General features: G+C 41.3%; 1 protein-coding gene across 1 annotated transcript; it reads left to right on the forward strand.

The window, feature by feature from the left end:
* Positions 1 to 1,690: 1,690 nt before the first annotated feature.
* Positions 1,691 to 19,455, forward strand: enc1 (ectodermal-neural cortex 1). The gene is made up of 3 exons (XM_050053326.1): positions 1,691 to 2,018; positions 9,442 to 11,257; positions 15,978 to 19,455. Exon 2 carries the CDS (start codon positions 9,448 to 9,450, stop codon positions 11,221 to 11,223), a length of 1,776 nt encoding a protein of 591 aa, XP_049909283.1. The 5' UTR covers positions 1,691 to 2,018; positions 9,442 to 9,447; the 3' UTR covers positions 11,224 to 11,257; positions 15,978 to 19,455.
* The last annotated feature ends 4,771 nt before the right edge of the window (positions 19,456 to 24,226 follow it).

A 24,226-nucleotide genomic window follows, 5' to 3' on the forward strand; every position in this document is an offset into this window, starting at 1 on the left:
TAAAAGTCCATAAATATTAAAATTGTGTCAAAACCAAAAGTGCTCATCCTACAGCACGGCCTCTGGTAGTGTTATATTTCTATATGATTGAGTCATTAGACAAACATTGCCTAAATGTTGTCTTATGACCCTTTGGAAGGGGCCCGACCCCTAGGTTGGGAACCACCACACTAAACTACCAAACTGTATATAAAGCAGGTTAAAATAAAAACCCCTTGACCAGATACAGCAGTAAATGCCTCTCACTATAGCTGCAACGTTTGATCTATTAATCAGTTAGTTAGTAAATTAATTACCAACTCATTTCATAATCAAATAATTGGTTTGAGTATTTTTTTAATTACAAAAAAGTCAAACTTTTCTGATTCCACATTCTTAATTTTGAATATTTTCTGGTTTCTTTACTCCCCTGTGAGTACATTTACATGACATTTAAGAAAACTGATTTATTGTGTTAGTACAACTTAAACTGGACTTTCAAAATACATTTTAACATGTTAGTCTGACTGAAATTGTTCTAAATTGAATTTTTCAAAGTTCAACAAACACACCAAGAAAATACGATCGGGAGTCGTATTACTCCTGCGTGTATTCAGTCAATTGGTCAAACTGGCCTAGGAGCTCTACAAATGCTCTGCAGTTTCTGCCCTGGGCTTTGACCCACAAGTCGAAAAGCATTTAATACATAACAGAAGAAGAAGCCGGAAACAACATGGCGACATATACATCCAGAATTGTGCAATTCTGGACAGCCAAAGATGTCCATGGTACCAGTTTGCCACTAGCTAACCATGACGTTTGGTCTGTGACGTAATAGGTCAATGGAAAAAAGGTCCAATGACCAGCAAGCTAAGAGGGGGTGCATCACCACTTATTGTTGCATAGTCGGATATACTTTGGTTAATAAACTGATTCCCCTTGCATGCTTGTACAATGGGACAAGGACAGTAATCCAATTAAATGGCCTAGTCAAGCTGTAACTGAAGAGTCACTTAACTGTGCATATAAACGCACTGAGCGATTTTTAACATAAAACTGCTTCATTCATTGTTCATACCTGTTTTAATCACCTGGTCTGTTTGTTTATGAGAGGAAAATAATTAAGATCCCGGTAAAACCTCATGAACAATGAACACTGAAGGAGTTTACGCTTGGCACACTGGAAAAGTTTCAGCTGGTTGCAATCTAGAATCCTCACCACTAGATGTCACTAAATCCTGCACACTGCTCCTTTAAATTGATACTTTTAGTAGCCTACTTTTGCTGCTAATACTTCAAGGAATTTGAATACAGGACTGTCGCTTGTGAGGGAGTATTTTACATTTTACACTTAGGTTAAGGATCTGAGTTCTTATGCACCATTGTTTGAGAGTAACTAGTAACTATAGTTGTCAAATAGGCATAGTGAAGTAGTAGTACTGAAGTAGAAAGCACCACATTTCCTTTTAAAATATAGTGGAGAAGAGGTAAGCATATAAAGTAGTTTAAAATGGAGAAGCTCACGGAAGTACTTCAACCATAAGGATCTAAATCAAATTGTGAAGTGTTTGTGTGTGTAGGGAGGAAACTCCTGCCTTGGGAGACCAACTGTCCGTGCATTCTCTCTGTCTTTCTCTCCATTTCCTGCGCGCAGTGGCGGTCCTCCCCCTCTCTCTCAGTGTAAACACACCCATTGATTTCAGCCAGAGAGGACTGGGAGCGCAGGAGGAGGACCGTCACAAAGGAACAGAGCAGCAGCGTCGGAGGAACGCCTCCAAACATCTTATCCTTTACGTTAAAGCCCGTTGATTTTATGCGTCGCCTTTACATAGATAATTTCCGGAATTTGCAGGCAAATCAGTGTAGTGTTTTATCCGAGGGAAACAGCCTCATCCTGACCGAATATCCGCCAGAATTTCGGGAATAACCAAGGAGTTGTTACACTCCCCGAGCGCAAGGCTTGCATCGTGGCTCTTTCAGAAGTGGCATGTTCGAGGGATACTGCGGACACAATTGAACTCCTGCTTTCACCCAAAGAGGTAAATCTAATAATAAATCACATCCTTACATCACATTTAGCAGTATGGCTTATCAACAGATTGTTAGATTGTAACAGCGAGTCTCTTTGATCACCTGATGATAGGAAACTCCGGCGCTGTGGCTGACAAAAGCGCAACAGAAAACAGACTAATAGATATAATGTTGTTGATTATGTCAGTATTGTGTGACTATTATTTACCCAGCATACTGATTGCACTATTTCTTTATTTTAATGAGATCTCCTCTCAGTCCTTTGTGCTCTCCTCGGCATCCTGTCCCTGCATTCTCATGCATGCTCGAGATGTTTTACATGTTTAAAAGGCGACATCAGGTGTGACACACTCTTCTTGGTGATGAGAACTATTTTCTAAGTGGCAGAGCTTTTGGTTTGTTGTGTGTTTGTATTTGTGTGGACAGCTGGGGTGAGATCAAGATTGATGCACACATGCAGAGCAGTATCTGCTGCTGTGTCCTCTTGTTTTGCATCTTGTTTCTTTCCAAGTGGCAGATGTACAGAACTGGCTCATATAAGCCTGGTGTTTACTTTTGAAGTCTCTCCCACCAATCCCTCTTCCTGAGTCTATGGTTGACTGTGAACACCTGGCAATGATTTTAAACAGACCAGCAGCCAGCCAGGCCTCAGATATGGAGTCCAGAGGCGGCGTGTGCATGCCTTTTTCAGTGTGCGCGTTGTGAGTGTGGCATGTATGTGCTTTCCTGTTCATGTGCCTGTGGATCTGTTTTCTGTGGAGGGGATGAGGATGACAACTCTCACAGCCGTCCAGCCAAGCGCTCACTCTCACACTGCTGGCATATTTTCATCCTCTCAGGGCACGCTGGTGTGAGTGCACAGAAAACAGGCTGCGAGACCAAGGACAAGTTACATTACCATCAGCACTGATTGTAAATAACAATAATAATGATAATAGTTATTATTATTAATTAGTAATTGGTTTCAGGGCTGCAACTACATTTAATTAACAATTAACACTTAATCGGGTGATTTATTTATTTATTTGTTTTTTATTAATTGGCTCATGACAACTTCCCACAGCACACACTGACGTCTTCAGACTGCTTATGTCTGACCAACAGTCTAAAAGCTGGAATGAGGAATTATCTTGTTAAGAAAACCAATAAAACAATTCTAGTCTATCAATTCATTGATTAATGTTTCAGCTGCAGTTGGTCAATTGCCTGTTTTTATTTGATGGATTTAGTGAAGTTGTACTCACGATGAATATTCAAATAACCTTTCATTGTGTTAAATAAACAGTCATGTAACAAACTCCTCACCATGAAACCTAATGATCTCCAGTGGAAGTCAAAGTAAACACACAGGCTTACTGATGCTATACAGTTGGTAACTTTTATGAAAATAACTTGTGACACATATAAACAGATTGAGACAGAAAATGGGAAAATGTGCTTCTCCTCCTCTAATGGCATTTGGTAGAATCTAGCAAAACAACCACTCAGAGCTGAGGATTGGTTGTTTTTTTTAACATGCAGTAAGGCCATTAGAAGCTCTGCAAGGCATTAAGAGTCAGCAAAGAAATAATTTACTTTTTTTACTTTTTTTTTTTTTTTTTTTTTTACAGGTTATCCGTGCCATTTAGTGCTGTGTGAATATAGTGACAGTTTCAAATGTTTTTATGAAAGTTACCAACTGTAGCTTTAGGTACACATAACAAATTGTCAGTTACTTGCTGCATCAGAAAACAGATACTCAAAAATCCGCTGTAAATCAGGGGAGGCAGCCAAATGTTTATTACCTTTCCTTAGGCAAGATCATAAACCATTTGTTTGTTCTCATTTAGAGCAGAAATAAGACTGACAGTCGGTGACAACCAGCTGGTTCATAGTTGTCAAAAGTTTTTAAGTTTTCCTTGATGGTTGACAAAAACGTGCTTGATTTTATTCAGTCTACATTCACAGACCAGTATAAGCTGCAAAGCCTCAAGTTTAAAAAGATGGAATCAGTGAATGTTGAATAAAATCAATAGGACAGTTATCCAATGATCAAATTACTGACTTATTTTCTGACAATCGACTGATTGATTCATTGTTTTAGCAAAATAAGCTTCAGACAGTCGTCAGGAATTTTACAGCAACTTGCTCCCCTCAGGATCTTTTTACACACACTGTAACCATGTTTACTGTGAACAACCAAGATTAAAGTTATATGGGTTGCAGTAATCTTTCCCCAATAATCTGTGTTTACATGTGTTGGATTAATGTCCAGAGGGATCTGTGGTAGTTTGCACAAAACATTTTTACATTACACACAGCCAATAGTCTAAAGTGGTTATTATAATCAAGGTGAACTGGAATACAAAATCTACAAGAGCTATCATTTTAAACTCTGAAACCATCCAAGCTGTTATTTGATTCAGTAGGTTTACCACACAGAAATAAAACATCCTTACTGAAGAGATGGTGGAGGCAAGCAAACTTGTAATAAATTTCCATTTAAATTACAAATATATGAACATGTGGTTTTCAGGACCTGCAGGTTCAGTCGGTAATCCAGGCTTTATCCTTAAATATGCAAACAGTATAAGTATCCGGTTTACTGCACTTCCCTTTGTTCAGCTCTCCTGCATACGCTGTATGTATGAGTGAGGTCATTCATCTAAGGACAACTTTGTTTACTGTTTGATTAAATGCAAAATTTGGATTACGCAAGCAAAACACCTTCAGTGATGTAAAATTGTTTTTACATTTTATTATTTTTTTTAATTTTAGCCATTGCATTTTCACTATCCCTACTCAAATTATCACACTGTGTTATCTAAAATAAAAACAACTATTGGTTTGTTATCAACTGTTTACTGAGTCCCGGTCGAATTAACTGAAGTGTTTATCTGCCTGTCAGCTACTGTGCCTCAGACCTGGACTACTGAAGATTATATATATTAACAAGCTAATTATAAGTATCTGCAAAACCTCTGCAATTTAGTGCCTGATTTATTAGAGCCACTTATTCATATCAAGCCACTTACAACGTCCAATTAGAAAACATGAGGTGCAGTATCAGCACTGTGTGTGTGTGTGTGTGTGTGTGTGTGTGTGTGTGTGTGTGTGTGTGTGTGTGGGAGGTGACGTGCAGGTAAAAGAGCAGGCAAAGATATTCTCATTATAGCTGAGCCAGAGGCCACAAGATGACGGGTTGCCAGTTTTGTCAGTGCAATAAATCCTGTCGATCCAAGGTTGTGGTTGGTTTTCTATGTAATCAAGTTGTGATAAATAATAGTCTTCCTTCTATTATTATTACTGGAGCAGTACCCGCTAAAAATGTGTCTGTTCGGAAAGAGCCGATTGCTTGGCCTCCAGATCAGCTTGCTTAAGAAGTGCTCATCTCAAGTTCACACTTAACACTCCACTTCTTGAGTCCTGAGCAATACATCCGCCATGACATGGCCGTGTTCCGTAGCAATGCTAAAGTATACGCGTCATTTGCTAACAGCAAGCTATCTGGGACCAGGCTATTTCAAGAATATAAAGCTTGCAATTGGAAAGTAACATTGCTGATGCTTGAAATGTTTAGCTTTGCTGCAGTGTAACATCTCCAGTCTCTTTCTTCATCTGTTGTTGAATGTGCTGTAGCAAGCAAAAGAGAGCGAGCTGTGCCCAACATGCTGTTCAGCCTTGTAACAGTTAATAAGGGTCCCCTCTCAATACACTACGAAGAGTGTACAGAATACACTACTGATAAATATGTCCCCTCGATCTCAGGAGCTAGCACTTGACACTGTGCTTCTTTAGTTCCTCAGCAATTCACCCACCATAGGAGAAGCCAATCGGATAAACAGTTGTTGAGAAACTCAAAGGACATACATACATACAGACATTACTTTAATTTTTGTTAGACGGAATATTATATATTTCATATATAATATATGAGAATACTTCCTTAATAAGACTAGAGTGTACCTGAAAACTGTGAGAAACTACTGTTGTTTAAACCAGTGACTGCTTATTCTTTTGGTTCTTTCAGGTATGTCACATTGATATGAGTGTTTTAGTTTCATTATTTTAGCAGATTTATCTACGGTATGTCATTGAGAATAGGACAACAAGTCATGCTAGCAGCTCTGTGAGGCTGTACTTAGGCACAGCAGGCACAGCAAATGTTCTTATGTTAAGCTATGTTTATCATCTTAGTTTAGCATGTTAGCGGATTAGCTAATTAGTGCTAAACACAAAGTGGGCCTACAGCAAAAGGTGATGGGAATTTCATTAATTTAGCAAGTATCTGGTCACAAAGCAAAGTATTTGACCTGATGATGGTGCTATATGAAAATTTAGAGGATCACCAAAGTGATAATTTATCCTGAGGAGGACATGAATGTCTAAATTTAATGGCAATCCATACAATAGTTGTTGAGATACTTCATTCAAACCCCCAAACAGTAACCTCATGATGGCACCAGACAAAAAGTCCAGGAATCACGCGTCATCCTCTGGGCACCATGAATTCCTGGACTAAATTCCAAACAATCCATGTTGCTAACATGGCTAAAAACATGAAACAAAAAGTACCTGAAAACAAATTAACACAGTTTGTTTATGAAGCAGTCGCATAAGTATTTTCCACTCAATGTGGATCACATAGCATGACAGTAGGTTATCTCCCATCCTTGCAAGCTTTCTCATCTGGTTTCAGTTTCCTGTTTTGAAGGCTTAGCTTGGAATGCAGTGCAAGTCGTTTAAATACCTTATGCTCACACAGGTTGTTTTTTTCCCCATTGACAGCTGCACCAAAACAGCCAACCTGGTTGTCTGGGTAGCAGCTGGTTTGGGGAGTTAGTTTAACTGGAATTCAATCATGTCTCGGGAACTTTTAACAAGAAGCAATACTGTTCTGTCGAAGCCTGAGGCCTGAGTGACACAGTTCATCAGAAAGCCACATTGGACTTTCATTTGTATAAGCTGGGTTCACACCTGATTGTCTATTCATGAAACTGCAGATAATGCAACTTAAGGAAAATGGAAACTGTCATCTTGTCTCAGCAGCCGGGTTGTAGAGGAATCATTTTTGACACTGGGGAACTTTTGAACTCTTCAAGTCTTGAAGTGGTAATTTACCAAAATCTTTCTTTTGAGAATCAAACATGCACCACCTGCAGATTTGTAAAACATATTCTTACTGACAGAGAAACAATGGCTGCTGTGGTCAGCTAGACTCCAGTCAGTTACAATGGATTACAACTGTGCCAAGTTTTCATGTTGGAAAAGAAAAAAGTATCAAAATGCTCAAAGTTCCTCCCCGCAAAAAATATAGACAAATACACAGCTGTTTGCTGTCAGTGAGAGAAACTACAAACGTGCTACAACCCATTCATTCATGTTTTTATACTCAAAAGACAGATTTTAGCTATAATTAGTTTAATTAAATAAAATTGGTCTCAAGGTTTACTCTTAAAAGCAGTCTTCTGTCACTCCTTAAATTATTTAGAGAGACCAATCTAAAATGTCTGGTCAAAGACTCTGACAGCTGTGGATTTACTAGGTCCGACAGGGTCTCAGTACCTCTGGAAACAGAGTGCGGGAGGCACTTGACACATCGAGAAATTGGGTGGAATGAATGTGAGCTCTGAGCGAGGACAGGGCAAGGACAGTGAAGATGGGAGCCGGGACTTTCTGGAGGGGTGTGGAGTAAATTCTGTGCATTTCTCAGAGGCTTAAATAGAGTCCTGCTGTCTCTTTCTTTCCTCTTTTCTTTAAGAGCCCTGCAAAGGGACTCTTACTTGTAAATCATGGTATCTTTAAAAGAGGGGGATTAGTGCTGCTAGGGGTTGAAAGTAGAAAAGCCTCGTGGTCTCTGTGAGAAGACAATTGTTATCTACTTGACCTTCATAACTCCCAGGCGTATGCTGTTTTGCAACTTGTAATCACTGGATCTCTTGCTTAATGTCTCTCTATCTCTTGGGAAGGACTGCAGTCTCACTAAAAAATGCACATCATTCATCGTATTATGGATGCAAGAGCTGCAAAATATCACAGTGATAGTCTATTCAGTAGTCAGGGCTGAGAATGCAATTTAAAGGGACAATTCACCCCTCTTTCCTGTTGTGCTACATATCAATGTAGATTGTTCTGATGTGAGTTGCCGAATGTGAAGATATCACCTATAGAGACGTCTGCCTTCTCTCCAGGTTAATGACACTAGATGGCACTTGCTCAAAGTGCCAAAAAATACATTATAACAGCAATGTCTCTTTCCAGAAATCATGACCTGGTTCCTCAAGATAATCCATAGACCTTGTTGTGAGCAGTTTCATGTAGGAACTATTTTCTTTCCACTGAACTATACCCGCCAATTGTATTACAGTGCAAAAGGAAGCATACATCTATTGCTGGCTCACTTAGCACCATTGAGCTAGCCAACGTTACAGATCAGCCACGAAGGATGCCATGAAAATCTTGCACTATCACAAGCACAAGCCTCTTGTCAATGCGTAGATACACGCTTCCTTCTATGCAGGGATACGGTTTGGGGGGTTCCTATGTGAAACTGCTCACAACAAGATCTGTGGATTATCTTGACTAACCAGGTCATGATTTCTGGAAAGAGACATTGCTGTTGGATTTTTCAAATGTATTTTTTGGCGCTTTGAGCACCACAAGCCAAGTGTCATCTAGTTTCATTATACTGGAGAGAAGGCAGACATCTCTACGGCCATTATCTCCAACACTCAGCAACTCACACCAAAACAATCTAGACTGATAAATAGCACTACAGGAACAAGGAAAAATATGTATTTTTGATTTTGGGGTTAACTGTCCTTTTAAAAAGCAAACTCAGGCACACCATATTACTTTGTCTTCATTTAATTTAGATGTATTAAATGATAGAAGATAAAATCTTGTAACAGTAATGATCTAATTTCTTTCCTTATACTGTCTTGACAGCAACAGGCTGGAAGCCTGCCTCCTCTTTACAGGAAGCTCATTACTATGATGCTTAATTCTTGGGTCTTCTCACAAAATGTTCTCTAACTAGCAGATATAATTGAGTCATTTTTTAATAGAGGACCTTTCTCTTGTTGTTTTACTGGCACATGAAAGGCACCCTTTTATTGAATTTCAAAACTATTTGAAATTCTTTAGTTGATGTTGAGGGGGGGGATTGGGCTGTTCACTTTGAGTCACAGTGAGAATGCCTCTTTTGATGGCTGTCTCAGCTTTATGATGTTAGGAACTTCAAGCAGAAAAATGTTGTAGATGATTATGAATTTATGGACTGAAATACACCATGAATCACTCATAGATGCAAATTAGAAGACAAAAATGCATGAACAAAAATCCACCTGCACTGTGACTCACCGACTGTTTCCTCTACGAAACATTGTATAATGATGGACTTTCAATTTGAAATGCATTAAAAAGAGACTCTTCTTGTCTTTTCTTTTTCAGGATTCAATGAAAATGTCCGTGTGCGTCCATGAGAACCGGAAATCACGAGCCAGCACTGGCTCAATGAACATCTACCTGTTCCACAAGTCCTCCTATGCTGACAGCGTCCTAATGCACCTCAACTCACTGCGACAGCAACGGCTTTTCACAGATGTCCTGCTTCATGCCGGTAGCCGCTCCTTCCCCTGCCATCGTGCCGTGCTGGCTGCCTGCAGCCGTTACTTTGAGGCCATGTTCAGTGGTGGACTGAGGGAGAGCCAGGCTAGCGAGGTTGACTTCCGTGACTCCATCCACCCCGAGGTTTTAGAGCTCCTGCTGGATTACGCGTACTCGTCACGTGTAGTCATCAACGAGGAGAACGCAGAGTCGCTTTTGGAGGCTGGGGACATGCTGGAGTTTCAGGACATCCGGGATGCCTGTGCTGAATTCCTGGAGAGAAACCTTCACCCATCTAACTGCCTTGGCATGCTGTTGCTGTCTGACGCTCACCAGTGCACTAAGCTGTCAGAGCTCTCCTGGGGTATGTGCCTCAGCAACTTTCCAGCTATTTGCAAGACAGAGGACTTCCTCCAACTGCCCAAAGATATGGTGGTGCAGCTTTTGTCACATGAGGAGCTAGAGACAGAAGATGAGAGACTGGTTTATGAAGCTGCCCTTAACTGGATCAACTATGACCTGGAAAAGAGGCACTGCCACCTTCCAGAGCTCCTGAGAACGGTCCGTCTGGCCCTGCTGCCTGCCATCTTTCTCATGGAGAACGTTTCTACCGAAGAGCTGATCAACGCCCAACCCAAGAGCAAGGAACTGGTGGATGAAGCTATCCGTTGTAAGCTGAAGATCCTGCAGAATGATGGCGTCGTTAACAGCCCATGTGCTCGGCCAAGAAAGACCAGCCATGCCCTCTTTCTGCTGGGAGGGCAGACGTTCATGTGTGACAAGTTGTACCTGGTGGACCAGAAAGCCAAAGAGATCATCCCCAAGGCCGACATTCCCAGCCCCAGGAAGGAGTTCAGCGCCTGCGCTATCGGCTGTAAGGTGTACATCACTGGTGGGAGAGGCTCAGAGAATGGTGTGTCCAAAGATGTGTGGGTCTATGACACCGTCCACGAGGAATGGTCGAAGGCGGCACCCATGCTTATTGCCAGGTTTGGCCATGGCTCTGCGGAGCTGAAACACTGCCTCTATGTGGTAGGAGGTCACACAGCAGCAACTGGCTGCCTCCCAGCCTCTCCGTCTGTATCACTCAAACAGGTGGAGCAGTTTGACCCAGTGGCAAACAAGTGGACCATGGTGGCTCCTTTGAGAGAGGGTGTGAGCAATGCAGCAGTGGTCAGCGTCAAGCTCAAGCTCTTTGCATTTGGAGGAACCAGTGTGACCCACGACAAGCTGCCGAAGGTGCAGTGCTATGATCCGCAGGAGAACCGATGGTCTGTGCCCGCATCCTGCCCGCAGCCGTGGCGCTACACAGCCGCTGCCGTGCTGGGAAACCAGATCTTTGTCATGGGCGGGGATACAGAGTTCTCAGCATGCTCAGCTTATAAGTTCAGCAGCGAGAGCTACCAGTGGACTAAAGTGGGGGATGTGACGGCCAAGCGAATGAGCTGCCAGGCTGTGGCGTCGGGGAACAAACTGTATGTGGTTGGCGGGTACTTTGGCACGCAGCGGTGTAAAACTCTTGACTGCTATGACCCCACACTGGATGCTTGGAACAGCATCACTACTGTGCCATACTCGCTCATTCCTACTGCTTTCGTCAGCACCTGGAAACATTTGCCTGCTTGAGCCCCAAACCTTCTACCTACACCCTTTCCATGAGGTAGGTTTGACCTCTCATGTCTCTTTATAAGGGGAACTCACATCGAAGTCTGTTTTCAGGTCTACTGCATATGTGGAAGAAGTTGTACAAAGTTGGGAATTAAGACTACAAGTTTGAAAATAAGGCTGCGACCAATTTATTTTTTAATCAGATTAATCTGCTTATTTTTTTCAGTTAATTAATTGTGTAGTCTATGAAATGTCAAAAAAAATTGTCAAATATGCTCATCATAATTTCCCAGAACCCATAGTGACTTCTTCAGTTTGCTTCTTTTGTCCACAAACAGTCCAAATCCCAAAGACTCTTCATTTACTATCATAAATGAGAAAGAAAAGCAGCAAATTCTTACATTTAAGAAGCAGGAACCAGCTTATGTTTGCTTAAAAAATGACTGAAACAATTAATCAAATATTAAAATAGTTGCATTCAACTTCCTTTTGATCGACTAATCATTGCAGCGATGTTTGAAAATGAAAAAAATCTCCCTCTGTAACCTGCTCCTGATCTCTGCTTGAGGTGCACAGCTCAAGGCCAAAATAGTTGACACTAGCATAACATGTTCAAATGCCTGACCAAACTGTTGGTGGTCAGGTTGCACTGTGGGTAATGTAGGCAACAGATTTTGACAAGGAAAAAGAATGCATTAAGATTGATAGTGAGCCTGACAACACTGAAAGAGAGAAATGCCATATCGGGTATTTGAGTATTTTTGACAAGTTTAACACACACACACACACACACACACACACACACACACACACANTCACATAAAATCATTTTGGCAGTGATGCTTCAAAATCTGGCAAAGATACAGAGATAAAGAGGTTAAGAAATATAGAAAATGCAACCGATAAAACATAATGTACTGCAATTTATATTTGCAAATCTGTCAACATACTTTATGACCATACTGACAATCTGTGATACAAAGTATTGATCTGGTTCTGATACGTATTTGTGGAGTCTCAGACTTTCAGATTTTCAGAGTAAGACAAATACTGGCAGGATAAGTAGAGTCTTCTCAGAAGAACAGAGGAGGGAGGGTAGGGTGGTATTGGTGGTGGTGGTGGTTGGGGGGGGGGGGGTGATAGGGGCTTGTGTGTGTTAGTTAAGTGAGTTATGTGGCTGTGGGGATGGGCCGAAGGACAGAGAGGGTAATTGAAAGAGAATAGGATACTTTTATTGCTCCTGTGGGGGAAATCCCTCTAAGAGGCAAAAGGGGGTTTGCCAATTAGACAAGCCACACACCAGCAGGCTACAACACCCCGGCGAGGCTAATCCACTCTTAGTCGCCTTCCTTTGACGAGGTTATGGTCTTTATGCAGGGTGAGAGGGAAGGCAGCCAGCGACTCACGCAGTGTCGGAAACCATTCATCACGAGTCACAAGTGGAGGTGGCTGAGAGAAGTGGCAGCAGGGGAAGTGAGGAGGGAGAGTTGTAGGGCTAGAGAGGATTCCCACCCGCACCAACCCCCCTACCCCTCCATGCAGTCAGACACACATCATTCTTGATAGTGATGGTCTTGCTCTGAAAACTTCCTGTTGAACTCGGCCTCTGCTTTCATCTATATCTTCTTTACCTCATTCTAACCCTGCTCTCCTGCTCTGACGATAAACGGGCCAGACGTATGTGGAGCATGGGTAGTCAGCTGGCAAAGCTGATCTTTCTGCCCGCTGCAGGCTCACCATCACATCACATCACACAATTGCTACACCCTATACTGATGCCCCCACACATACCCATGCAGGCAGTCCTTTTCATTTTGCTGTATTTATTGAAATGGCTGTGGGCCCTCAGCTCTTGAGAAAGCCAAGGAGAGAAGTAGAGTGACTCCCCAGCTGTCCAGCAGAGCACAGTTTCCCATTTGATAATGCCAGGAAGCAGCTCAGAGCAGCTTCACTGCTGTGGTACTGTGATGTTCGTCCTCTCAGCAGGATGAAATATTTGTTAAGACTTATTATTCACTTTCTTTTCAGTGACTCATCTCTGAAAAGGAAGGACTAGACTGAAGGTTTGAACTATCTCTAAGCCAATGCAACACAGTGCTCAGTGAAGGATATAATCCTGCCACTAATTTAATACAGAATTTGTTTTTTGGTGCGCCTGCCTGTCATGGCAACTGACAGTCTACTCACTGAACACGGTGAAAAGACGAAATGTGGAGGAATGGAAAAGAAGGCTGACTGTTTAGGAATGAAAGGGAAGGAAGTATGTTAGACCTCACAGAAGGAGATTGTAGCTGTGAGAGAAAGAAGAAGTTCTCTCTCAGTTTTTCCCAAGGGAACAATTCTGACTTGTCTGAGGTTCCTTCTTTTTAGATTTTTTTCCCTTGGAATGCTTTTAGTAGAGATGAATGGTACTGACAAAATCAAATATTGCAGTAGTTTTGACTGACTTCCTTTATGCTGAAAATGTAGCCATATTTTCAGGATGACTTTTGGTGATTTTAGATATTTACAAGGTTCTTACACACAAAAAAGTAACATAAATCAAATACAGACATTCATTGTTGTACTTTACTCAGCTAGAATGGTCTAAGAAATTGAACTGAGATGCACCATCGAGGCCATCAAGGAAATGTAACTGTTAAGCTGTATAACAATATAACAATTACAAGTATGTGTGTAATATCCCCATATCAATACAGCATGACCACGTAAAGTATGTTTTGCAGATAATCCGGGAATGTGACTAAATGTGGCATCACAACAAATGAGTCAGTCATTACATACACTTTTGTGTGAAGTAACCTGATCAGCTTCATTTGGTTTCCAGTTCCCATGGCAGTGTAAATGGTTTCCAGTTAAAAGAATAAAGCATAGTATATGACATGTGCTCAGTGTTATGGGGTTAATTTGACATTTTGGTAAATTTGATTATTTGCTTTCTTGCTGAGAAGATCAATACAACTCTGACATCAGCTAAATATGAACCTGCAGCCAACATCCAGTTACCCCCCGCCATAAAATCATTAAAATAATGGACGTAGCTACCATGACATCACCACTGGTTTGTGGACTCCCGTTTTGAAGACTTGAGTTCTGCATTTAGGATGTCACTATCTTGGTCTTTTTGGAGCCAGAAATGACCATATTTGGTGGAGGGAGGGGTGGATCGGATTGAGAACACAAGAGGATGTCTCGCAGCCTGTCACTCAAAGCAGCCACGTCTTAAATTATGCGTAATGAATGGAGAAATTAGCTATAGAGATCAAAACAGTTTTTTGTACCATTTTAACATGAGGGTCGATGGGGATTGACTGGCTTTTGGAGCCAGCCTCAAGTGGCCATTCAAGGACTGCAGTTTTTGGCACTTGAGGGTTGGCTTTATTTTTCAACCCCAATGTTCAGGTCCATCTTATGATGCCATTTGGCCCAAAAAATCGTTTTCTCATAGACGTACACTGAGAAAGAAACGTTTTTTTTGTGTGTCACTACAGTCCAAAATTACTTCTTTCACTATCGGGATTTAATCAGTTTGGTCAGGTAACACTTGGAAAGTCTAGCAGAGCTGCACATTTAAATAATTTTACCCACATTCAAGTTAACGGAGCGCTAAACTGGAAGTAGCCACCTTGACCGGCAGAGGTTACCTGCTCGGCTGGCAAAGTTTGGGCCCAATGATGCGGAAGATCTTGGTAGTTTTACATCCAGGAAGTGGACCTTTTTATGCTTCATGCACCACTGAGCAACTTTCATAGGAATGAACGTAGACTTGCCTCCACATTGCATCCAGTTCTCTTTAAAGAAACATGCTTATTTCCCGTCTTTATGCTAAGTTATCCGACTGCTGGCTGTCGCTTCATATTTAAGGTACGAACATGAGAGTGGTATCAATCTTTTCATCTAAATCTCGGCTAGAATCGAATTATCGCATTTCCCAAAATGCCAAACTGTTCCCTAAAAACATTTTCTGTAATGTTTGCAAAGTGTAAGTGTGTGAGAGAGAGAGTGACAAATAAATTAATACATGCATTTAGGTAAATGCTAACATTATAGTAACTGGAATCCAGTGCTTAGCCAGGTTTCTGGATTTCAGGTAAAGTTATAAGTGATGATCATTGTAAACTCAAGGCAGATCTAGGCTTCAACAGCAACAAAACATTTATATCCTACCTAAACTGCTACTGGGTGGAAAGTGCTCTTCAAGGTTTACTTACTCACTCATCACAAGTACGTCCTCTGGCAGCAACAGCAAGGGAAAGGACCCACGTCCAAACAGAGAAAGCTGATGATAATACTTTCACATTGGACCTATAGAGGGCTGCCAAGCTTGTAGGACTCCATGCCGTACCGATAAGTACATATTCAGCTTTAAAAACGGAAAGGTCAGGGTGAAATTCTGAGAGTAAAACACATTCAGATGTGCAAAGTGTAGTGGGCTGAGGGCGCGATAAGAAGTTTGGCGAAGGACTGCGCTGAGGAAACAGAGTAGGTGGATTCAACAAATGTATTAGTCTAGCAGGAGATACAGAGTGGATACAAGGGCAATACTTTTACAATGAAAAGTAAGCAAGCAGGAACTAAAACTTCAAGAGGGTTGTGAGGTTATCCACGATCTTTATGCCTGAGCCTTGTTTTCCTAGATATGCATAATTATCTGTTTTCGGGCCTACTTTGTACTTTGAATAATTAAAAAGTCACCTTTAAACTGTTTAGCATTGTTTGCTCTCAGGCATCTTATATACCCGTTTAACGAGTTATTCTTTTGTCTCCCTCAGATTTCCCTATTTTGCATCATCTACTGGACTCCAACTGTGAACAAGCACACATTATCTTCCTCTAAAAGAGACACTGAGCAGTGATGTACAGACACCCGCATTCATCTTGATGTTGCAAAGATGCAGAAAGCAGAAACTGGACAAAGCTGGACACTTTACTGGAATGACGGCATCTCTGGTTTCCGAGACAGAAGCTGAGGCGTGCGGTGCGGTAGTTCACGCAAACAAACCAAACAAACTGCTGCTTGTTATGTGAGGCACAAACTTCCAACCTTGTGTACATCAGTCATATCAGGCTCGTGCTTTCATGCTGCCATAAGAGGACTGCAAACATATCACACAACCTGTATTTTCCCCCATTTAGTCTTGACAGGCTTGTGAGGATCTGTATTGATGTTTTTCTCTATGATAAAAAAAGAAGAAAAAAATGCTCTTTTCATCAAGGCTGCACTGTATAGCATGATGGATGTTCTATTTAGACTGAGGGAGGGAGAATGCAATGATTGGTGTGCTAAAGAACAGTTCGACTGAATATAACTGATTTATAAAAGCCACAATGAAGGAGCAAATCTCCCCCTTCTCTTCTCTAATAAGCTCTTTTGTTTGGCCCCTTGTATGTTTTTTCTTCTTCTTTCAAAGACATGCTTCTAACAGCTCTGACACAAACAAACCTCCCGAGTGTTCCTCTTATGAAGCAGTTTGCTGTCACTGCAAGCCACCAGGTGTTGACGACCAACACCAGCTGAGGTTGAGGAGGACGGAGGGGATCTGTGCATGCACGACGGGGGTCAAGGTGCCTCGGGGTCACGACCTTACGTGTTTGCTGTTTCGCAGCTATACGTTGAGCGCTGGTTAACTGACCCACTGTACACAGGGGTGGTATTCAGTGTTTGGATTCAACGCTTCAGAAAGAACACTGTCACATTCAGCTGTACACTTATTGCTGTAAAAGACCGTCTGTGCTTCTGATGTTCTGATGAAAGCGGCAGTTCGCTTGCTGAGTCATAGCTGAACCCTTTCTAGAGCATGTCCACTCATAGTGATTCAGTAAAACTGGCATGAACTCTTCTCTGTGGTCCCAGAAATCTTGTCACCTTAACCTAAACTGAGAATTAATCTGTTTCTTTTTAAACTCGCTGCAATGTAGTCTTAATTTATATGACAATGATTACTCTGTTATGTTAATATGTTTAATCCTATTTATTTCTTCTCTGCCTGCATTCTTATGTGAATGTATGTTCGGGTTATGTCATGCATGGCCAGGTGTTTGTGTTTTATTTGATCTCAGTTGGGCTGCATTTTGCACAATTCAGTCTTTCCCAGGAGGAACTTCTTTGAAAAGAGACACAGAGTGTGGATGGGAGAGGGAGAATGTCTCACATTACTGATGGTGTGACGCAGTTTAGGCCACAGGGTCACTGCCCAAATAAGAAGACTGAATGGGGTTTTCATTTTTTACTTCTGTTAGATTTAAGCTCTAACCAGGGTCCAAACTTGTCTTAAATGGTCCCATTGGGGCCCAACCTGTACCAACAAAACAAGAAGATATAAACTACAAAACAGATAAGGCTGCTACAAATGGTGCAGTGTGTGACCCAGTAACTAACCCTGACATGGTTAAAGAATGCGACAGTCTTTGCAGCTGTCCTTGAGACAGCTGGAGGACTGTCACATGTGCTAACTTGGCTCTTCTTTGGGGCTTAAACTCACAGTCTTCTTCACCATTAGGTTGAGAGAGAGTTGAATCCGGTAAGCTGTGCATTGATAAGGGCAGACACCGCAGTGCTTTTCACCATAGTGTCAATGATGCACAAAAAATAGAAGAAAAAAACATTGCAAGTTCCTAAAGACCAAAAAGAAAGAATGTCTTAAAGCCGCGTTTCCACCAAACACTTTCGGTACAGTACCCTAAGAACCAGTATGTAAACTGTGCAGACATGTACCTAAATCCTAGGTCTGTTTAGTGTTTCCACCGCAGACACTACTCTTAAATGTAGGTGGGGCTGTTACACAATAGTAATAGCTGCGTCAGTGTTCCAACCAGCTCTGTATTTCCTCTTCTCAGGCGATGCAGAGGAAAGTCTGCACCTTCCTGATTGTCCATGGAATAGAGTTGCATGCCAACATTTTAAAAAAGAAAAATAACAGGCTGGAGTGTTTACAGTCACAGTCGATTGGATATTTAAAGACAGCAGGTTTGTGCATTGAAGACCAAGAGTGACAATTCTCTTAAATCAATGGACTGCACCCTCTGATGTCACCAGGTGTCAATATGACATCGGAAAATTGGGTTGACGATAATGTAAATGTCTCACGTTAACGTAATGACATTTGCAGACATTAGGTTTTGTTGTCCATACTTCACAATTAAATGTCCTTATTTTATGTCAAGGTGACATTGGCATGAAATGTTTTGAAGACACTGGATTTTGGTTACAAAAGAACGCAACTTAAAAACAACAAAATATCATCTGTCCACACTACTCTATGTCAAACTAACATTGGCAATAGACGTGCTGATATTAAATTTTGGCCACCTGACTTCACAACCTAAATTCAACCAATTATCAACGTCTAACAAAGCTGGTGGCCAGCTGGACAGTGTTTCTAGCTCCACCTTTTAGTATTGGATCAGTGTGTTTGGTACGTCAAAAGAGGGGTCACATAAGAAGGGGTGGAATTGAACGGTGCTTTTGACCATTGAAAAGCAAAACTGATCGTTCTAAAGTGTAACAAACTCAACTGAAGCGGACTGCTTGGTGGAAACGAGGCTAAACACTTGCATAATAAATACTTGGTAACTCTAATCAGTGTTTTTGTCTGTGTGTCTGTCTCTGTGACCTGAACATTGACGTTTTACAATTGAATATTAATGGTATCATTGAATTTCAATGTAAGAGGTAATGTTTTGGTGAAATATGTATATATTTTTTCAAATGTCCTTCTTTGTGGATTCATGAAACAGATATGTGGGGATCAATTGGTAAACAGCTCTGTAAATTCCTGCTCAGTTCCTTAAGCCACCCAAAAGTTCATCCTTTTATTGGCTATTTGAGGACTTCAATGGAGACCCTTGGGGGCTCCATAATGTTGACCTCCTCCAACCACTGAACACAGAGCTTCTGGCCCCACCAATCAGATAGGAGCCTTTCTTTCCCACAGAATGCAAGTTTCCCTGGCAACAGCAAGTAATGAATGCCCCTTCAATTTGCACCTAATTGCTGAGTGGCATTTCCCATTTCTACTCTTGCCCTCCGCTTATCCTGTTTTATGTGGAAATCCAGCTGGCTCAGATTGGAGCGCAGTGTCTTGCTTCACATAATGATGTAAATTAGACAGAAAACACTGTCAATGCACATCAGTTTCTTTTGTTTTTTTGTCATGTAAAAGTTTAATTTCTATTTTTATGGCATTATTTTGTACATGTGATTTTTTTCACAATGTGAAATTCATGGCTAATAAACATAAGAGTTTTTTCCTCTTGACTGTGAAGCATCTTTGTCTTCAGTATGGAGATCATTTGTCTTTCAGAGGAAAAGCAGCTTCATCGCAGCATAGGGTGCTTTCTCATTACTGCATGTTTCGCATATTTAGGCAGCTTTAGAGTGAATACAGCAGCCAAAGTGTCCTGAGGTATTTAAGGCAGTATATCATGCGTACAGCTTTTGTTCTGTGGAGGAGGGACTGAAATCATCTTATCTTTGCCTCTGGCTTCTAAGCTTCCTGCACAAGAACAGGCGAAACACAGCCAGATACTTTCCTTTTCTCTGTCAAGTCACCTTGGCAACAGCAACCTTTATCTGCAAACTGTGGGGGCTGGAGGAGAACATGAAATCTTAAAAAGCACCTCTCTCTATTCTCCTCCCCTCCCCTCCTCCCTCCCTCCCTGACCTGCCTCCCCTCTCACTACCTACGCCCCCTCTCACACTTCTCATCAGTGTAATGCATTGCAAAGTGGTTGGCCAGTCAGCCCTCCCGCGCTTGGCGTTCCCTGGTTTGTAACAAGTCTAACATCCCATTAGTGAGTGACTGCAGAGCGCACTGCCACTCGCTGCATTCCACCAGCTCAAAGGAGTCTGTTCTCTGTTTACATTTTTCGCCCTGACATGACTGCTGACCGGTGACTTGAGGTTGAGAAACACCAGTTTTACTGGATCCAGACCCTCATGCATTCACAAACAAAATACGCCCATATACTAGGGGAAGGGGGGAGCTTGAGGAATAAACAAGCACTGTCACAATATGTGCTGACAAGTTGCTATGAGCTGTTCAGAATCTTATCTCCATGATTTCAAGACAGTCTAAAGAAGATTTTTTCTCAAGCACTCTCTGGTAAAAGAAAAAAAAAGGAGGTTGACATTCAAGGTGAAATGTGGGAGCTCTGTGTGCAGGAGGCCCCTCAGTGCCCCCTGTGTGATTCAACAGTCCCCCCATTAATCAAGACAGGAAGTTGAATTTCCTGTCCACCAGGAAGTGGGTCTTATCCGCCCCCCTCCCCACCAAGAACAAACCACTAATGGCTCAACTCCTCAACACTGTGAATCCTTTGGGTGCTATTAGCTTATGCAGAGCTTGGCTGCACAGACTTCAGTCTAGTATCTTTGTGTGGGCAGTCTGTATGTGTGGCCGAGTGTGATAAAAACAATGTACCTACATGTCACCGTCGCCTGGCAACGACAGGCATTAGCCGTGACTCAGTCCTCTAGTGTGCACACACACATTCACATACACACACACACGTACACATACATACACACACACATACAGACAGAGACGTTTTCCAATACATTTAAAATGAGTTGCAGATGTCCTTACACTACACAGACATGCCAGCATCCGTATTTGTCCGGTCACGGTTATTTATCATCGATTTAGAAGAAATAAAAATATCTTGAAAAGACATTGAAAGTAGAATTACTGCCTTATAGTTGTATACCTCTACAAACCAGTCAAGTTGCATTTGCAGTTTACTTTCATGTCTGTGAAAACATGGATGCTTCACACACATCTTCAACCGAGCAGCACAGAAGATCTATACAATCAGCACAGTTTCAAGATGGACACCCATGATTAGTATCACCACTTCAGTAGCTAAATTTCTCCCCTTCTGTTCCTGAGATATGACACTGAGTAATGGCCAGAAAAGTGTTTTTGCAGAACATTATGTCGTCACTTTGAAGTTGACCTTTGACCTTTTGGATAAAAAATGTCATTGCGTCATCATTTTGTCCTATTAATTATTTGTGTGAAATTTCGTCATAATTTAAGCAAAATCTTGAGTTATGGCCAAGAAGACGTTTTGTGAGGTCACAGTGACCTTCGACCTTTGATCACTAAATTCTAATAGGTTCATTCTTGAGTCCAAGTGGTTGTTTGTGCCAAATTTGAGGAAATTCCCTCAAGCCTTCTTGAGATATTGTGTTCACAAGAATGAGAGGGACCCAAGGTCACAGTGACCTTTGACCACCATATTCTGATCAGTTCATTGTTGAAATGAGGCAGGAGATGTTTGTGCCACATTTGAAATAATTTCCTCAAGGTTTTTTTGAGATGTCGCATTTACAAGAATGAATCAGACAAGGTCACAATGACCTTAACCTTTGACCTATGACCACTAAAATCTATTAAGTTCATTGCTGAATCCAAGCAGACATTTGTGCCGAATTTGATTTTTTCATTTTAATGTTCTTATTTTGTTATTCATAAGCCTTTCAGGTGGGGAGAGCAGAACTACTGGTATCCACAAATAAAGTTAAAATGTTTTCTAGTACAAACCTCAGAGGATATGTCCAGTGTTTTTCAGTGTTTTTTTTTGTCTCTGTCAACAAATCCCATGAAAGGACTAAACCCAGGAACATGTTGGTCCGTCCCTCAATATTTCCCTTGAACACAATGACTTACCTTCTGTGCCTGTGGCACTGAGCACAAAGCTCATTGGTCCCTACTGAGAATGTAAATCTTTAAAAGGTGTACTATGCAGGATTGTCGGTTACTGTTTGGAAACAAGCTTGCCAGCAAAAGTGAACGTAAAAGCCAACCCCAGACTCACTCTTTTTTTTTTTTAAAGATTATTTTTATTGGCTTTTTTTGCCTTTATTGACAGGAGAGCCCTGTGTCTCTTGGATGCCTGCTGCTTACGGTCTGGCACCTGGTCGTGACTTTTTAATAAAGCCCTGACCTCACCTCAACGCTGTGGGTGTATACGTCCTTAAATGTCCCCAATGCAGAAAATAAGAAGAAAGTAAGAAAGTACAGGCAGGGCAGGGTCTTTGCAGAAAATACACTTTCACACACTTCTAGTGTGTCATAAGTGATGTTTGAGAAGGATTACTTCTGTATAAGTTTATTCTTTTTTTCTAAAGAAAATCCTGAAAAGTACATCTTTAAAATCAAAATGATTTTGACTTCATTTTGTGAACCTAATATTTTTTATATTAGAGTGTCATTAGTGGGGTGTCCCAGTAGAGCCATTAAGGCTGAATACTCGTCACAGCGGCATTGGCTCGAGTGCAGCCCTTGGGCCCTTTGATGCAGGTCTTCCCCTCTGCCTCTGCTTTCATGTCTCCCCTGTTACAATATTACCACCATATTTAGGTTAAGATACAATATTATTGTGATTTTTAAATGTTAAGTATTGCGATACCACATACTGCGATATATTGGGATTTATTACCTTTTTTCAACTGTTTTGTCAAAACCTGTTTTTACGTAATAATATTAAGTTTTCAGTCTTTTCATCTCGCTTCAGTCATTTTTATTGCAGCAACATGTATCTAGTGGACTGACAAAGCAACTGATTTTATTATTCTAGCAGGCTACCAAAAGTTCAATTTATATTTGCAATAGTAATAATTCATGTTACAAAAAAAATTTGATACTTGGCATCCCTGTATCGATACATTATTAACACGCAAAATATTGTGAAACTTCACTGTATATTATACTGATACTACACTGATATATGTATGTATATAAAATATATTTATTTATTTTTTATTTGTTGATAATAACAAACCAAGCTGTTTCTTTAATAAACAGAAGTTAGTGGTTAAGTACTTGGCTGCTTACGTTGATTATGCAGAGCAAAAATATTACACATTACTGAAATATTTTGTCATTAGACTGCATACAAACAAGATCATACAGATCTGAAAAAAAAAGGCCATATCCCTGAGGATTCCTCAAGATTTCGGAGGATTTCATCAGCTGGGTGGAGGTGCAGGTAGGCTGATACAAAGCTGAAGAAGCCTGGTGAGCTTCTGAGCTCTCGCCCGCCCACAAAAAAATATTCATACTATGCAGGGTGGAGCTGGTTTAAATCATTCCAGACACACACGCACAGACACTGTGATCATGTCAGGGATGTTTTTCGAAATGAGAGAGCCGTCCATTGGGCTGTGCTCGCTCTGACCTCTGAGTTACATCAGCATTCAGGCGTGCAGCTGAGGACCAATCGCCTCAGGCAAGGGGACTGTGTCAGGGGCCAGTGTGTCGCTGTCAGTTGTCCTGAAATGGAATTTAAAGCAAAGATAGATCTTCTTATTGCAAAGTTAACTTTAACTTTCAATTTCATTTTATTTTGAAATGTCCCGGTAATTTTCAGTGCTGCCTCTTGTTTCTCTGTTTCTTCTCTGAGTTAATTTGTACATTGAAATACTTTAAGTTTACTCTTCTTCCAAAAGCTCTACAGTCTGCTTATCTGGACCAAAAGGCAGACTCAGGAGATAACATACTGAGGAAAAAATAGCATCTGCTGGACTGCTAAAGAAAGAGCCACGCGAGGCTCACATCACACAAGATTTTCAAAACCCTCCCTTATCGGAGCTTCCTTAAACCTGCAGTGCAACACAGACAGATGTCTGGCTGCAGAGATGTGTCCCTGGTTTGAAAGCTGGAATTCGAACTGTTGTTTGTTTTCAGTGGCTCAAATTTCTCTTGTATCTCTTGATATTTTTTAAATTTGTCTGCATTCTTTTTGTCCGTGACTTCATTAGTCCTCTGTTTATCCTCCACAGCATGCACCCTTCCCCCTGCATTATCGTGAAAGAGCTGAATGAAAATGGATGAGGTAATTAAGTCTAAGGAGGTCTGATCAGAGGCACAATGGCTTCTCTCTTCTTTTGCTTTTATTCTTTGCCTGAGCCTTTGTCTCTGCACTTGTGTCATTACTTTAGCTTCTTCCTCCGCTGACCCCATCCTTAAAATTTGTGGCTATCCCAGGAAAGGTACCCTGCTGATTGGGTTGCTTT

This window comes from Epinephelus moara, chromosome 9 (assembly GCF_006386435.1).
Source record: "Epinephelus moara isolate mb chromosome 9, YSFRI_EMoa_1.0, whole genome shotgun sequence".
NCBI classification, from domain to species: Eukaryota; Metazoa; Chordata; class Actinopteri; order Perciformes; family Serranidae; genus Epinephelus; species Epinephelus moara.

Coding starts and splice junctions, on each gene's coding strand:
- enc1 (XM_050053326.1), top strand. CDS start 9,448: ATGAAAATGTCCGTGTGCGTCCATGAGAACCGGAAATCACGAGCCAGC.